At 46.2% G+C, this 17884-nt stretch overlaps 1 protein-coding gene and 1 non-coding gene across 3 annotated transcripts in view; one reads left to right on the top strand and one right to left on the bottom strand.

Annotated features, from left to right (window-relative positions):
• The first annotated feature begins 568 nt into the window (after nt 1-568).
• On the top strand, nt 569-641 carry TRNAT-UGU (transfer RNA threonine (anticodon UGU)). Its single transcript has one exon. It is a non-coding gene; the product is annotated as a tRNA-Thr (tRNA).
• Nucleotides 642-3905: 3264 nt separating this feature from the next.
• HHIPL2 (HHIP like 2) overlaps nt 3906-17884 on the bottom strand; it is a 38073-nt gene continuing 24094 nt past the window's right edge. Inside the window, exons 7-10 of one of the 2 annotated variants that reach the window (XM_084828732.1) lie at nt 16988-17069; nt 7432-7514; nt 4637-5057; nt 3913-4026 (exon numbers count right to left, since the gene is read on the bottom strand). In XM_084828732.1, coding sequence (XP_084684858.1) covers nt 4666-5057; nt 7432-7514; nt 16988-17069 — 557 coding nt within the window. In that variant the 3' untranslated portion in view covers nt 3913-4026; nt 4637-4665. Of the gene's footprint in view, nt 5058-7431; nt 7515-16987; nt 17070-17884 lie in introns of both variants that reach the window. The other variant, XM_084828731.1, reaches the window with a different exon arrangement.

Genomic DNA, 17884 nt, shown 5'->3' with positions numbered 1-17884 from the left:
GTCTTAAAATATTGTTCTCAGGTGTCTCTAAAACAAGCCAAAACGTTTGGCATGTTGTTTTTAGTTCTGGCTTTACACTATCCCCATGTCAGGTGAACATGAGTACATCAGTCTCTTTCTTGGAAGCTGAAATAGTCAAATTGAACAAATTCACTTGCAGATTCTTTTTCATATTAGGTCGGGTTGCAAAACGTGTCGATGTTAAGGCTGGACCCTGGCGACCCAAGTGTATTTGACTCTAAGGGGAGGGAGGGGAGGGGGCGGACATTGAATAAATATTCATTTTATTGCAGGGGGGAAATAAACTGCAAAAGGAGGAGGAGAAAAAGAAGGTGTTGCATATGATTTGTTTGTGAAATGTCTTTTGATTATTGCATTAGATAGACCCAGAAGCAGATTTGCTTCCGAAAACGTCCTCAGGAAATGCGATCTTTAAGCCATATGCGGCAGAAAGGGAATTTATTGTGTCTTCAGGACGGCATCCATCAAAAAAAGTGCTAATAGGATGTTAGACGTATACAGGGAGGTGGTACAGTACCATTCATTTGTATAGGCAGAACTGATAGGTGGCTCCATAGCTCAGTGGTTAGAGCACTGGTCTTGTAAACCAGGGGTCGCGAGTTCGATCCTCGCTGGGGCCTGCGTGAGGCTTTTCTCTCCTCTTCTTCTTTTTTTTTTTTTAAGAAACTATTCTAAAAATAATTCAGTGCAAAACCTTTTTAGACTGGAAGCTCCTTGATAATGTTCTGTGCTGCAAATCAACACTTCCGCCTTTTGATAAACGTAGAAGGGGCTGGCATTGTTTTTCATGCCCCGCTGCAAAAAGCCGGATGTTGGTGTTTTTCAAACCTTAGATTGCATTTTCGTTTGAACCGGCTACTTCAAAAGTGTCAATTATGATTGATCACATTCGTCCCGAAATTGATTTATCTGGAGGTTAGAAAGGACCGTAGCAGGCTGCCGTTTCAGCTGTTGTTCCAAGCTAAAGCCAGTTGGTGGTGCTGTAGGGCAAGAAATCATAAGCTCTCACCAGTGAAAACCTACACTGGAAGAGAAGGATTAATCCCTTTGCAGCAATAACAAAAACGACGTTGTTTTTGTTGGTTTGTTTACTTATTTATTCATTCGGTTTATATCCTGCCTTTCCACTAAAAATAGTGCTCAAGGTGTACTTTACCCTGTCCTTGCAGTTAGGCTGACCAATTATGTCTCACCAAAAATGTGGTAATTCATCACCAAACAGGAGGAAACGGATTTGCATAAAATTAGCACTGATTTGTATATAATCTCCCCTTCATGGATCACTGCCTTGTTGTGGCGAAGGGGCTTGCGTAACTCAGTGAAGCCATAAGCTATGCCGTGCAGGGCCACCCAAGACGGACAGGTCATGGCAGAGAGTTCTGACAAAATGTGGTCCACTGGAGAAGGAAATGGCAACCCACTCCAGTATTCTTGCCAAGGAAACCCCATAGAACATATCACTGCAATGAATATGGACTTGAGCACGCTCCGGGAGAGAGCGCAGGACAGGAAGGCCTGGCGTGCTATGGTCCATGGGGTCACAAAGAGTCGGACACGAACAACAACGTATATAATTTGCACAGATTTGCATAAAATCTGTGGAATTCTCACAGGAGAACGAGGCCTTCAAAAAAGCTTGGGAACAGTAGTTCTTTCAACCAGCCGGACCATCCGCCTTGGTGCAATCCAAATAGAAACTATTCTATATTCTAAGAAAGCAAAGGTGGGACCTCCAACACATACTCACGGTTGTGATCCTGTCCAGCCAGCCTGAAAGAGCCTTGCAGTCCCTGCCAGGTCTCTAGGACAGCATGGGAGAGTGAGGTTTAGGACTGGGGAAGGGACAGCGAGTGCATTTTTTTTCCTGCTCTACACAGGGTGCTGCTAGCATTAACTATCAAAAGGCATCATGCAGCTAGTCTGAGTTTTCTTACGTAACGGCTTTTCCACAGTAAGAAAAAATAGACAGAAGAATCAGTGGGAAAACACAGGAGGGCTAGAAGTGTAAGATGTCGATGTCTTGACCTCAGACACCCACCCACTCCCATAAAATTCTGTGAATGATGCACAGCAAAAGCCTCATCTGGAAGCCCACACAAACAGGCCTTGCTGTGCTGCACTGTTTAGCGCTTCAGGGATGCCACCACTTGTAAAATTCCATGCGCGAGACAGGGTTATGGCACATTACAGGACTCATCTGGAAGCACCGTCAGGTACGCTCCCAGGCAAGGAGTGTATTTTGTGCCCCCTCGTAAGAACGTAAGAAGAGCCAAGCTGGATCAGACCAAGAACCCATCTAGTCCAGCATTCTGTTCACACAATGGCTAGCCAGCTGCCTGTGGGAAACCCACAAGTAGGACATGAGTGCAACAACACCCTCCCACCCCAGTGCCCCAGCAACTGGTATACAGCCTGTGTGTGTACTGCATACTGCCCCTGATACTGGATACTGGAGGCAGCACATAGCCATCAGGACTAGCAGCCATTGATAGCCTTCTCCTCCATGAATTTAGCCATCTAAATAGGTGGTCATCACTACACCCTGTGGTAGTGAATCCCATAGTTTAACTATGTGCTGTGTGAAGAAGTACTTCCTTTTATCTGTCCTGAATCTTCCACCAATCAGATTCATGGGATGACCCTATTGGATTTTAGTATTATGAGAGAGGGAGAAAAATGTCTCCCCCTATCCACATTCTCCACACCACATCCAAATACCGATGGAACTCATCATATTGCAAACTCCACTGTGTTTGACTGTTTTTGTGTTGTGGATACTAGGAATCTTAATCACAAACCTCCGTGAAAAATGTGTAATTGAATTGGGGGTTGGTTGGACGTTGCGCGGTAGAGTGAACAAATCTATAACAAAATGCTGCCGCATTCAGAGCTCCAGCCAGCCAGGTTGTCTTCCGGGAATCTCCTTGTCATCCCACTCCTCCCTGTTTTTCTGTTGTTGTTTTCCGCTCCAACAATCAGCTGCCATTCCCTGTCCACTGAGTCCTGTTTGGGCTTTAGAGGAATTTTTGCCTAAAGGTTTTTTGGACTTCTTCAAACCTCCAGGTTCCGCCAGGTTTGCTGTCGTTTGTGGATGAATAGTACTGCTTTGGGCTACATACAGGTCCACACTTGGAGAATCTCTACACCAGAATCTCTAAAATCCCACATTTAAAATGGGGCTTTCTGCTTCTGTTTTAAATGGAGGATCATGCTGGACTCCCTTTACATGCACTTCCCCCCCCACTTCCCCCTCCTTTTCCCCCTTATCTGAGTCTTCCATATGTTTCATTATACAGCCACTAGATGGTGCTGTGGTCTAGCTCCTCTTCTTGTGGCTTTTCCTCTTTTCACAGAGGGAACTCAAGCAGAATTGAAGCACTGCAATTTGATAGCTCATTATCTCTGATCTTTACAAAAAGGGAATAAAGATTATTTAGTGCAGGAGACACCCTGGAGGTTAATGACATCATCTAAAAGGCCCACAAACCTCCGTGAGTAACCAATCTCAATAGCAGGATAAAAGCTCCGTGTGAAGAAGCCCTTGGAGAACGAATTCACTTAGCGTTACAGCCTTCTCCCAAGCTGGTGCCTCCAGATGTGTTGGGCTTCAACTCCCATCAGCCCCAGCTAGCATGACCAATGGTCAGAAGTGCTGGGAGTTGTAGTCCGAAACATCTGCAGGGCACTAGGCTGAGGAAGGCTGACTTATTATGTAAGATAGAAAAGATTTACTGTTCTTGGATAAAAATCTTGAACACATTCCAGAGGTACATGTTTTAGTGATGGAAAGTACTCCCAAGTACGATACTTGTGATTACAAACTATTGCCTTGCAAGAGTTTCATACCTACAGAGACACACACAAACACACACACACTGATTTTTGGTTTTTCCAGTATTTAATTGAATGAACAGAGAGCGAGAGAGAAGACAGCTCTCTCAGAATGAATATTACAGCTAATAAAATAAATTCAACTGCCTAATTAGTATCATCAGAATATAAAGGCTGGGCAACTTTGTTCATTCTGTTCCCTGTTGTTAAAATGCAAACCTCCTAAGCAATTGTAAGAATGTTTAGCCCTTTGAGGTACAGCCAAAATGTCCTAGCTGCTCAGCCACTACTAACCCTCTTTCTTTTTTCTCAAACTGGGGTACTCAAATGTTTTATGCCGCAAAGCACTTCACAACTAGACCTCAATGTGTTTTTGGCGATGCTTTTTTGCCAAGGAAGTCAGCAAGGAATTGAATTCCCAAAGAGGGTGCAAATCAATCGCCACTTTACACAGCTGTAGCCTCACCGGAGTCACTAGGGTCGCACCGCTGCAATAAGTGGTCACCAGATTGCCGACTTAAACAGATTAAATGGTCCTCAGAGTAAGATTTGTGCAAAGCAACAACATGGAAACCATCTGGGGGCAGTTAAACTCCTAGTTAAATGTATGTATTGTATCCATCACAGTCAATGGTCCAGCAGCTACTTACGCCAGGACGGAATATTTCCCATATGTGTGTGTTCGCGCGTGTGTGCGTGAAAACTGCAGAATGACCTGACTCTCTTAACAAACAGCAAAATGGAAGCAAAATGTGTCGCCCAGCCATCCCATCTACATTCATGCTGCAAAATTCTTTGATGCATATTGGAAATTCAGTTTGCACTTCTTACGCTGCCCTTCTTTCTCTTCTTTCTCTTCTTCTTCTGTGATTTCCCTGTAGTTGCTGACCTCAGTTTTGGTACCCGTGGGACTTTCTTTTCAACCCTGATTAACTGGGAGCCTTTCCTCTTTGGAGGAGATGTCACTGCCTTCGCCTTGTGCGCTGGTCTATCAGGCTTTGTCTTGGCTCTCCGGGCTTGTGCCGTCTGCTGCTTTTTACCAGACCTCGTAGGCTTCGGTGGCTTACGTTTAGTAGAATCTTTGTGAGATGTTGCAGGCTTTGTAGATCTGTGGCTCAAAGAAGTTGGGGGTCGTTCAGTACTGCTGATGGCTCTTTGGGGGGATCTGGTTGTAAGAACTTCGTTGAGCAGTTCAAGGACGGTCTCTGTGAAAATACATTATAAAAGGTCTGTGTTTCTATTTCAGCAGGTTGACTTAGCACAGATATTGGTTTGGGGGATGGGGGTGGGGGGGACACACAAGATCACACCTTTCCATTCCAGCTATCGGGGGTGTCTGATCTGACAGACACCCACACATGGGCATCTGTGGTATAGCAGAGCCAGAGCACACAGGGACTTTTTTATTAGCAGGGACGCTGATGTCATCTGCCAGCCCCTCAGAATTCCTTGTTCCCCCTACGCTTAGCTGCAGCTGGAGGTGGAGGGATGAATTTTCCCAGCAGCAATCTATTGTTCCCTGTTGAAATATAGCGCTTTTCTCCATAAGGCTGTTAATCTGCTGCATCTACTTCCAGTTTCGTCTCAGAATTGAGATCCGAGCACTGCACAAGGAGTATTTCCTTTCCTGCTTTTCCGCTAAATAACCTCTAGGTGGCACTGTGGTACAGTAGAATAGGGCAAATACACAAGAGGAAATCGTGCTTTCTTTCACTTTCACAATTAAATGCCGCATTTTCCTTGCTCTAAAAAAAAAGTGCTCTAAAGAATCCATAAACAGTAGGGAATGATGAGCGTACAACAAATGCGTGTAGAAAAGCTCGTAAAGTATTTGGGGGTGGCTTGGTCTTAAATGGTGGAGATGGAAACTGCTAGAACTGGCTTGTTGATATGGATCAACATAGTTGCCTGCATTTTGGGCCTCTCGTTGAGGGCCTGGTGATGGGGACTATCACAATGAGTGCCTGCACTTCAAAATGTACCACTACACCACTGATGGGCATAATATTTAAATAGTATCTCTGGGAGTGTGTGTGTGTGTGTGTGTGTGTGTGTGTGTAGGCTTGAGCAGCACAATCTGTATCCCAGAAAAATCTGAGAATGGACTGATGATCAGGACCTACTCACACTGACATTTATGTGAATACACTTCTTCAAATCTCATGCCCACCTGTGGACATCTGGAGAGCTCTGTAGTGGGAAAGGCGCAGCGGAGGGGGTGAGGGAGAAAGGTACCCTTTCCCCACTCCCCCACATAGAAAGGAATTGGTGAAAAGTACAGTGTGATCCATGCCATCGTGTCATCAGTAAATGAATGAGCAACACATTTATCAAGATACTATCTGGACTAATGGTTATGGGCAAAAGATGGGGAATAGAAACAGCGTGCTGGCATTCTGAGTCCATACACACACGCATTTGGCATCTGTGAAATAGGTTTCTGTTGGCGCTGAAAACTCTAGGTTCAAAGGAGCCGTTTAGTGTGTTGTGGGGCTCAGACCTACCTCTGTCTTGTACTCATTTTTTTGTGCAGGTTACTTATCCTTTCTGACTAGACACACTTCCCGTGGGAATAATTTTTTGGTGGTGCCGAGACAATTTCTCCAATTGACAAAAATGGCCATTTACCCAAAAAATGTTCCTACCTTTACTCTAGACTCACCGAACGCATGCCTGAACACTTTTGAGAAACGTTATAAGGCCTACCTCTTTGAATTGGCCTTTGGGTGCATGGTTAATTTAGCAAAGATTAGAAAACATGGATTTTAATAACTTTTATTCTGTTCTGGTGAGGAGAGATTTGTTTGCATTTGAAATCCACCCTGAGTCTTCAGGATACAGCAGGGTATCCATCTAAACAAACATGTATTTATTTAATACAGTGTCTGCCCAGGGTGTTTCCAGATGGAGGGCTGCTAATACTAACAATCAGAAGGCATTGTGCAGCAATTCCATCTTTTCTGCCTTAACAGATTTGCTGAGACAAGGAAAAAGATGGAAGAAGAGGTGGGAAAACATGGAGCTTTTCTATATGAGGCTGTTAAGTGGCTGTTAATCTGCTGTATCTATTTTTGGTTTTGTTGCAGAACTGAGATCCGAGTACTACATGAGAAGAGTTTCCTTTCATGCTTTTTTGCTACGTAATCTGTAGGTGGCACTGTGGTATAGCGGAATACTGCAAATACACAAGTGAAAAAAGCAGTTTCTTTTGCATTAACAATTAAATACCACATTTTCTCTGCTGTAAAAGGAAAGTGCTCTTTTAGAACAGGGGGAAAAACCTGAGAGTCCCAACGCCAGCTAAAGAACCCGTAAACAACTGTGGGTAGGGAAAGATAAATTCCTCACATGGAAAAGCCCATGGGGGGTTACAACTGGAATATGACGAGGTCTGGACTCCCGCATAAAATGCCATGAATGCGGCAAGGCAATGGTGTGTTAAAAGTCTCATCTGGAAGCACCCCTAGTCCTTTGGCTTTAAAATTAGTTCATCCATCATCAGATCCTACTTTTCAGTGTATTTTACTATTTGTACTACATGGCCAAACAAAAAATAGAATAAAAACCTTATTGACTTACTTGCAAGCGGAGTAAATGGGATTCGCTTACTCTTTGTTTTCACTGGAACAGGCTTCTGCTTACATTTCCCTGGCGGAGCTCTCCTAAAAAATAGATTCAGTCACACAAACCACATGTGGGCATCTAAGAGCAGATTTTGTTTGGGGGGCAGTTCCCTAGAGGCAGATGGACTGCACTAGTCTTCCTGCTAAGTCATGAGCCTGCAAGGGGTCGGAGGGTGCAGGGAAACCTTGAATTTATCTTGATGCTCTTGATTAACCTTGATGCTCTGACTTGGATTCCTGCGTTGAACAGGGGGTTGGACTCGATGGCCTTGTAGGCCCCTTCCAACCCTACTATTCTATGAATCTATGATTCTATCTTTGGAGCAATATCCTATTCCAGCCTTCCCCAGCTTGGCACCCTCCAGATGTGTGGGACTGCAACTTCCATCACTGGCCATGCTGGCTGGGAATTCTTGGATTGGTTCATTTCCACACGCAGGGTTTCAGTTAGGGGTGAAAATACAAAGTATTCACTTTGTACAAAAACAAAGTAATTTGTATGTGAAAGGATTGCTGATTCATATGTCCCATAAATGAGGTCTGCATGTCACATGGCTGCTTTTGTGTCTTTGCATTGCTCTGCTAAAGTAATTGGAGCTGTAATATTCATTGTGACCAAGACGTATATGGGTCTCCACTTTCTCCTGGGGAAAAAACTCATTTCATCTGTTTCGCAGTGAGCTGCACCTTCAGGGCCAAATAGGAGTGGGGTCAGGGGTGATTTCGGCACAAAACTGGTACTGAACCCTGCAGCTTCTTTTCTTCAAAATAAAAGTGGCCAATTTAAGCATGCTTTTAAAAAGCATGAATAATGTAGCATGTCATTTGGCTGTGATGAGTTCCTGTTCTCTCTTCTTCTTCTTCTTCTTCTTCTTCTTTGAAAACTTTGTGGTTTTTATACTGCAGAAGTTGTGACAGTGGCTGCCCATCAGCAGTTCCCTGTCCCAAGTGTGGTACACAAACCCACTGAAGCAGAGGTCTTCAGCCCATGGGTCATGGGCTGAAGAGGTGGGGCACGTGGCTACAACAGATGGCAAAAGCTCCTCCATGGGCCACAGCATTTACTGATTTGTGCATATTTTAGCTTCTATATTCCAGTGGCGGAGGGTGAGTAGCAGCATATTTAAAAGCAACACATGTGGGCACATGCTACAGATTGGATGTGTTGGCCGTGCATCCTGCAGAAGCCATCTGGCGTGCAGGGAATCAATTGTACACATCAATGCTGGCTCCTGGTTTGGGGGGGCCCTTGGGCAAGGCACCCCCCATGGGCCCAGTTCACTCAGCCAGCCAACACCATCACTGTCACCAGCTGCTGATGTTTCTCTTCCTCCTCTTTTCTGACTGCTTCCCAAGCAGAAAGCCAGTGAGCAAGCAGGCAGTGGCAGCTAGCAGTACTCTTTAGCAGTACTGCTGTTTGCTTGCTTGCTCACTCCCTCCTGGCCAGAGCGAAAGGTGGGAGAACAAGCGGCTTGCAGTGCTGAAGAAGAACAGGTTGAGGGGCCCCATGATAAGGTGTGGGCCCTTGGCATGTGCCCAGCCAGGCCAACCTTTGACAATAGCCCTGGTACAAATACAGCCCAATCTCCTGGATTTCTTATAAAACAAGGGTGAGCAACCTGTGGCCCTAGGGCCTCATGCGGTCCTTGGCCTGATTTTCAAAGCTCTCTGCAAGCAATCAGTTCAGACCTCTGGCAAGAGGGATCTGCCCCTTCCCCAGCAGCCTGCTCAGTGGGAAGGAAGAGGAAAGGAGGGAGGGCGGGAGAAGGAGTTGTAGGAACAGAGAGAGGGGGTGGCAGGGGGAGAGAGAGAGAGAGAGAGAGTTGGGGTGGCAGGAACACACACAAACACATACACACACACAGTAAGAATGGCAGGAACAGAGAGAGAGAGAGTAGAGGTGGCAGGAACACATACACACACACACAGAAGGGGTGGCAGGAACAGAGAGAGAGAGTAGGGGTGGCAGGAACACACACACACACAGAAGGGGTGGCAGGAATAGAGAGAGAAAAGGGGTGGCAGGGAGAGGGAGAGAGAGAGAGAGAGAGAGAGAGTATGGGTGGCAGGAACACACATACACAGACAGAGGGGGAGAGAGAGAGAGGGAGAGAGAGAGAGAGAGAGAGAGAGAGAGAGAGAGTAGGGGTGGCAGGAACACACATACACAGACAGAGGGGGAGAGAGAGAGAGGGAGAGAGAGAGAGAGAGAGAGAGAGAGGATGGCAGGAACAAAGAGAGAGTGAGTAGGGGTGGGAAGAACACACACACACACACAGAATAGGTGGCAGGAACAGAGAGAGAGAGAGTAGGGGTGGCAGGAACACAGAGAGAGAGAGAGAGAGAGAGAGAGAGAAGGGGTGGCAGGAACACACACACACACAGAAGGGGTGGCAGGAACAGAGAGAGAGAGAGAGAGTAGGGGTGGCAGGAACACACATACACACACACACAGAAGGGGGTGGCAGGAACACACATGCGCACACGCGCACGCACACACACACAGAGAAGGGGTGGCAGGAACAGAGAGAGAGAGTAGGGGTGGCAGGAACACACACACACAGAAGGGGGTGGCAGGAACACACACACACAGAGAAGGGGGTGGCAGGAACACAGAGAGAGAGAGAAGGGGGTGGCCCCACTCACCTTTGAATCTGGCCTTGCCCATCGTTGGCTTCAGCCCCGCCCACTGCCAGCCTGCAGCTTCCAACAAATTGCCCATAAGTGAATGCAGCCCTTGCCAGAAAAAAGATTGCTCACCGCTGCTATATAACTTTAGAGATGACTTAGTTTCTCTGGAACATGTGATCAGTGCTTCCTTACTTAGGAGTGTAAGCAATGCTTAATACATTAGCCTTTTGGATATCCTTTGAAAAAAGGAGCTAGAGAACTGGAGAATATTATTTGCTGTTGTTGTTGTTAATGTGCTCTGCTATTACTTGGAAGCTCTGACACTTTAACCTCTGTCAACAGCTTTCTTGTTTGTGCTAGACTGGTTCCTGAATTTCAGCCAAATTCTACGGTCAGTCTCAGCTTCAAAATAAATACAAACTAACATAAGTACAAAGATGCATTTTTGTCTGCATTCCGCACTGTGGATGGCCCAGGGTCCCCTGCAAGCCAGATTTCCTTGGGCACAGAATTCCCCACAGCAGCCTTTCCCAACCTAGTGGCTGCTGGATGTGTTGAGCTACAGCTCCCCTCTTCCCCAGCCAGCAGAACCATGCTGGCCGGGGATGATGGGCCTGGTAGTCCAATACAATTGGAGAATGCCAGGTTGGGGAAGCCTGTGTGAAAACAGACTTAATAGAAGACGAGAGCTCAACATACCTGAAAGGGGATGTGCATACCGGCCAACTGAACGCTAGCCAAGCCTGGCTCCAGATGATTGGGGGGACTGGGCAGGCTTCCCTCAGTGCTCCCCCAGTGCCCAGCACCACTGGGGCCCTCAGTGGTGCTGCTGCAGCCACCAGGCTCGCCCTCCTCCGCCCTAACTGACCTAGCCAGTGGGTGCTGCACTGTAATGGACCCTTTAAAAGGGGCTAGGCAAATTCCTGATGGAGAAGGCTATCAATGGCTACCAGTCCTGATGGGTCTATGCTACCTCCACTATCAGAGACCATATGCTCTGTTGTTTTAAATCTGTTACTGTCTTCTAAGGGTTTCTCTTTTTGTTGTTGTTCAGTCGTTAGGTCGTGTCCGACTCTTTGTGACCCCACGGACCATAGCACGCCAGGCCTTCCTGTCCTCCGCTCTCTCCCGGAGTGTGCTCAAGTCCATATTCACTGCATCGGTGATGCTATCTAGCCATCTCATCCTCTGCCGTCCCCTTCTCCTTTTGCCTTCAATCTTTCCCAGCATCAGGGTCTTTTCCAGGGAGTTTTCTCTTCGCATTAGGTGGCCAAAATATTGGAGCTTCAGCTTCAGTATCTGTCCTTCCAATGAGCACTCAGGGTTGATTGCCTTTAGGATGGACTGATTTGACCTCCTTGCAGTCCAGGGGACACGTAAGAGTCTTCTCCAGCACCACAGTTCAAAAGCATCAATTCTTACTAGCCTTTTTTCTTCTGGAGGACTTCCACATTCATGACAGGCTCCTTAGATGGGGACCATGTGATTTGTAATTGAAAACTTCCCCTCCCGGCAATGCTCCATAAGGTTCAATGAAACAGCGCCATCTAGTGGCTGTATTACAGTACAATGCCGACTTTACACACCGGGGATATCCCGTGATAATTTTAAATAGTGCATTATCTCTGATCTGTTTTAAAGCAAGATTATGGGGGGAAGGCACAGAGGCTGACGACATCATGTAAAGGACCTGCAAACTTCCATGAGTAGCCAGTCACTTGTGTGGGGAAGGCCTAAATCTCTGCATTGCTGCTAGGTTTTATTCTGGTTTTTACTTCAGTTTATACTGTAGTTTTATACTTTACTTTTGTATAATGTACCTCATACTGTACTTTATGGTTTCAATGAGCAAAGGGCTTGATATGCCTGATCTCGTAAGCAGGGTCAGCCCTGGTTAGTACTGGGATGGGAGACCGCCTGGGAATCAGGCTTCCTGCATTGAGCAGGGGGTTGGGCTTGATGGTCTTGTAGGCCCCTTCCAACCCCATGATTCTATGAAGTGTTGTGAACCGCCCAGAGAGCTTTGGCTATTGGGCAGAATAGAAATGTAATTAATTAATTAATTAATCAATCTGTACACTGGTTGCTGGGGAACTTGGGCAGGGGGTGCTGTTCTGCTCATGTCCTGCTTGTAGGTTTCCCACAGGCAGTGGTTTGGCCACTGAGTGAACAGAATGCTGGACTAGATGGAGCCTTGGTCTGATCCAACAGGGCTCTTACTTTCCTATGGCCCAGAGCCAAGCATCTGCTTGGCTTCAAGCCCAATTATAGCACCGCTGCATAGTGGTGGAGCAGACCCCGACCTCCCCCTCACTCACTTGCAGGTTTACCTGGTGGTGGCACTTTAATAGGCCAGGGACCTGGAAGGGACCATTACAGTGACACCAAAGGTAAGCCTGCAAGCATGGGAGGGAGTATGGAAGCTGCAGTAGTGCTGTCGGAGAGGGGAAAATGGGACTGAGTGCTAGGGGTGGGGAGGGCCAGGGTCAGCCCTGGTGGGAACTTCAAATGCCCCAGCGTGCTGGATGCTGACACACAGCTTGACACTGGCTCAGCTGTCAATCTTCTCCCTCCCTGCTTCATTCAGGGCTGGGGGAGGTCTGCTTTTGCTGTTGTTGAATGTATAAAATTTCCTTATATCAAGTCTCCATTTGTCCATCTAAACCAGTATTATGCATTCTGATTGGCAGCAGCTCTCCAGGTCTCAGGCAGAGTTCTTTGCCAGACGTTTCTACCTGAGATCCTTTAACTGTGTGGATAGCAGATCTTGAACCTGGGACTTCTGCATGCAAACCATTTGCCAACTACTGTCGCACCCTTTAAAAAAAGAGTTTTAGGGATGTTTGTGCCTTCATCCGTTCATTTGTTGCTTTACTGTGTGGGTGGTGGTGTTTTTTAAAGGAAACCCCCTTTTTTTGAAGTACAAAATTACTGTGGGGGAAGTTTCATGGGAACCTCACATGGGGGGGAGCAACTAATCACCACTGTGCACCACCAACATCTGCTTGAGACATGCAGTTGCAACCACTGGTTGCATCTAAGCCTCTAGGGAGTTGTTATAATTCCACTTATCACGAATTGGTAAGATTCCCACTGGTAATCATTGGAAGCATTCGCTGTGGACATACAAGAGAGGTGATATAACTTCAGGCATAGCAGTTTGCATGGTCTCTTCTTCCCATCAGTGGTATAAGAACAGCCTTCCATGCCCCACAGCAATTATAACTACTACTTTAATCTGAGCACTGCAGACCATCTTAACCCATTAAGGGCACAATCCTATGCATGTTTAGACAGAAAAAAGTCCTATAACTCCCAGCATTCCCCAACCAGCATGGCTGGCTAAGGAATGCTAGGAGTTGTAGGACTCTTCTGTCTAAACATGCATAGGATTGTGCCCTAAATACTATTGCACTACACATTATATTAGGTGATACTTAGGGCATCTCCACATGGGCTTTTATCCTGCTATTGAGAATGGTTACTCACGGAAGTTTGAGGGTGCTTTACATGACACTGTCAACCTCCAGGGCGTCTCCCGCACTAAATTACTGTTATTTTTAAAAGATCAGAGATAATGAGCTATCAAATTACAGAACATTGAGTTTCCCAATGCTCTGTAACCTGTAATTGGACAATGGAACCAATTCCCTAGGGAGGTAGTGGGCTCTCCCATACTGGAGGCATTCAAGCTGAAGTTGGACAGCCATCTGTCAAGGATGCTCTGACTTAGATTCCTGCCTCAATGGTCTTATAGGCCCCTACCAACCCTACTATTCTATGATTCCTCATGAAAAGAGAAATCCCGCAATTAAGGAGCTAGACTACAGTGCTGTCTAGTGGCTGTATAATGAAACATATAGAACATGCAGAGAAGGGGGAAGGGGGGAAAGGAAGCACATGTAAAGGCATCCCATCATGACCCTGCATTTAAAATGGAAGCAGGATTTTAGCCTGGTGTAGAAATGCTCTTCCTGAAGACAGTAACTTATCTTAACTAAAGGCTGCAATGTAGCTGTTCACTGGAAAATTAGCTTGAATGCAGGGCTTGAATCAAGAAAGGTACAAATGTTCATTGTAACAATGGCAGAAATGCTGAGCATCATTTTGCCAGGTATGTATCCAATTTAAAATGTACATGTTCGGTCTGCAGTTAATGAATTAACAGTGCAATCCTATACATCTTTACTCAAGAACAAGCCCCACTGAGTTCAAAAGGGCTTACCTGCTGTCAAGGGCTCCTTGGAGGCCTCTCTCAGTCTAATCCAGTAGCCAAGTCCAGACACAGACAAAGGGATTCCTTTCAAAGCTTTATTCTTCTTTTACAACTTAACAACTCTACAGGTAGCAACTAGATCTGAGCAGCAGAGTACCTATACCCTAAGTTGGAACAGTTGGTCCCCGTTTGAAAGGGAATTACTGGCAGACCCCTGAACTTAAGGACTAGGGAGAGTCCCTCCCCTTTTCCCTTGGATCCTCGGGGCGCAGCCGTTGTTTGCGCGCCAACCGGGCACTGCGCCTCCTTTCCGCGCCCTCCATCTGGCGCCGCTCTCTGCATCTGCGTCGCGCATCCACCAAGTCTGCTATCTCTGCTCGGTCACTCCCTGGACTGCTTTCTAATCTAGGAATGCTGGTGGGAGGAATCTCCGTCAGCTGTGGGCCCTGGGAAAGAGGAGCGCGCTCCTCTCCCAGAAGCAACTGCTCTTCCTCAGAATCAGAACTACTCTGGGATTCTATGGGCTCAGTGTCCACCCTGACACCTGCAGGGAAGTGGGTTAAGGATTGTAGCCTAAGTGGTATTTTATTTGCTATGTTATCAAAGAAGAATTTATACCATAGCCATGTTTCTGAACATATTTTGCTTCTCATAGCACTGGCCATTCTTTGCTTTTTTTAAAAGAGACTCTAGCATAGTCAGGAGACTGGAGAGACCCAGGTTCAAGTCGCCACTCAGCCATGAATCTCACTGGCTGCCTTTGGGCCAGTCACTATCTCTCAGCATGACCTACCTCACAGGGTTGTGGTAAGGATAAAATTGGAGATGGTAGAACCATGCATGTTATCCCTGAACTCCTTTGAGTAAAGGTGGGATATAAAATAAATATAGTATTAAATGCTTCTTTAGGGAGAGATGGCTAATCAACTTGAAGACAGTGAGTAGAACAGAATATTGAACAGACCCTGACTATACTGGAACAAAAGAAGGGCTGTTTCGAAAATAGTGAACATGAAGCATTTTGTTGCTCCAGGGTCGCTTGACTGACAGATAGGCAAAGACTGAAAAGGGGAGGGCTGTGGCTCAGTGGCAGATCCCTGGCTTTGCACACAGAAGTCCCAGGGTCAATCCCCAGCATCTCCAGGCAGGGCTAGGAAAGAATCCTGCCTGAAACCCTGCAGAGCCATTGCTGCCAGTCAGTGTTGATAATACTGGGCTAGATGAACCATAGCTTCCTATAGGCATCTCTACACCAGCCTAAAATCCTGCATTTAAAACGGGGCTTTCTGCTTCCATTTTAAATGCAGGAACACAACGGACTCACTTTACACGCACTTCCTTCCCCTCCTCTCCTTCCCCCTCCTTCTCCCCATATCCAAGTCTTCCATTATCTTTCATTGATCTCGCTCCTCTTCTTCCCGCTTTTTGTCTTTTGACAGAGGAAACTCAAGCGGAGCACAATGGGGTAATTTGATAGCTCATTATATGCAATCAATTTAAAAACGGAACAAAGGGCATTTAGTGCAGGAGATGCCTTGGATGATCACAGCATCATGTAAAGAGCCCGCAAACTTCCGTGAAGGCGCAATATCAATTGCACGATAAAAGCCTGGTGTGAAGGAGCCTTATGTCTCTGTTGTGGCTTTGAAGAGCACAAATTATTTATTCAGGACATTAAAACAAGATTGCATTGTGGCTTGTCCTTGTAAATGACTAAATGTTTTTAGTCCCTTTGCCACTTTATTTTCAACTGTTCTTCCATGTACCGTGCAGTTCTGGGATTGCTTTCCCTAACAGGATTGGTTTTGGTTTTGATGAAAAGCAGCTGCAGGTGGCTTCTAGGGTGAGTGGAGGATTAGTGCAAAGGGAAGGGCTACTTCTTTGCTGGCTGTTTGTCTCTGGAAAATCATCCCCCCCCCCCCCGCAAAAAAAGTTTCATTCACAACCGCAGGGGAAAAGATACAAGGTTTCTGCATCTTTTCCTCTTTCGGGAGAAAATGAACTTGGGGTGGGGGGGGCGGAGGTATTTTGAGTGGACAAATAGTTGCTGAACCTGAAACTCCTATTTTTAAAAAAATATTATTACATTTATATGCTGCCTCTTTTCCTCTTCTGAGTACCTTAACCGATGAGTGTTTTGTTTTTCTTTGTTTTTTTAAAACCAGGAAAAATGTTCTTTGAATTATCATAACAAATATTTTGGGCCTGGTTTTCCTATCCTTTTTGGAAAGCCTAATGTACACATCCCTTTAAGCTAGCCAATGCCTGTCCATTTAATTGGATTAATTAATTAATTTAGTCCTATTGCTTTAAATAGGGACAACCCGGCACCTCTCCAGTTTTGGACTACAACTCAGATAATCCCCAACCACTGGCCATGCTGGCTGAGGCTTATGAGAGTTGTAGTCCAAAACCTCTGGAGGGCACCAGGTTGCCTTCCCGGTCTGCAAATGCAGAGTGAGGTTCACAGAATAAACACACCAGGCAAGAAACTGCAGCTTCCCAGAAACACATTCCAGCAGGTTTCATACGTAAAACTGAAATCAGATTGTGTACATCATTTGTTCCTGCTGTTACTGGTGCCCTGGAAGAAACTGATGGTGTAGTGTTTTTCAAAAGTAAATCAGCAAAGCAAGGACATGCTAGGACTTGAAAAAGTACCAACCTTGCAGGATCCACAAATTTGTAGAGAGCACCATGAGGGGCATATGCACTGGGGTATGACGTAGCCATAAAATAGAGCTCGCCTGGAGACAACAGAAGGAAAGGGGGAAGCCAGGAACATGAAACTGCACAACATGAACCAACAGTTGATATATTGCACTACCTCAATATAATCCAGCCTGGTCCAAATTCCGACCCACCAAGCTAAACGCAGCCATGTGAAGTAGCTTGCCAAGTACCTAACTATTTCTCTGCCATTCCCCCATTTCTGCAATTCCAGGCAGCCACAAAAACAGGATGTTTTGAGCCGGTGGTAGGACACCATACATGATATGGTTAAGTTGCATTTGGCTTGACTGGATGCAAGCTGAGCAGGGCTGATCTAATAAGAACGTACAAAGATCCCTGCTGAATCAGACCAATGGTGCATGCAGTCCAGCCTCCTGTAACCAGATGTCTCTGGGAGGTCCTCAAGCAGGGCATAAAGGTATTATTGCACCCCAGCAACGTGGCATTCGGCTGTGCATAATATCTCTGAATAGGGAGGTTCATTGATATTCCCATCCTCCATGATTTTGTTTAATCCCTTTTTCAAACCATCCAAGCTAGTGGCCATCAGAGGGCCGGCCCCACCATTAGGCAGAGTGTGGCAAACAGCTCAGGTGGCAGACACAGAAATAGCAGCGCTCCCCATCCCACCCGGGCATTTGTCCTGAGCCCCCTGGCCATTCCTCTGTCTTAGAGGACAGTATGATATACAGCCTCTCCTGGACCCCTAAACTAGCCTGCTGCCCTCAGATGTGGTGGAGGACACAATCTCATTGTCAGTGTTGAAATAAGGTTTAACTGCTAGTCCAGCTGGTCTGAATGTGGAACGGAGGGGGCAACATCGTTGCCT

This window comes from Heloderma suspectum, chromosome 1 (assembly GCF_057233095.1).
Source record: "Heloderma suspectum isolate Gila_16-S chromosome 1, 16-S_ref, whole genome shotgun sequence".
Classification (NCBI taxonomy): Eukaryota; Metazoa; Chordata; class Lepidosauria; order Squamata; family Helodermatidae; genus Heloderma; species Heloderma suspectum.
This window is presented reverse-complemented; position numbering and strand designations above follow the sequence as displayed.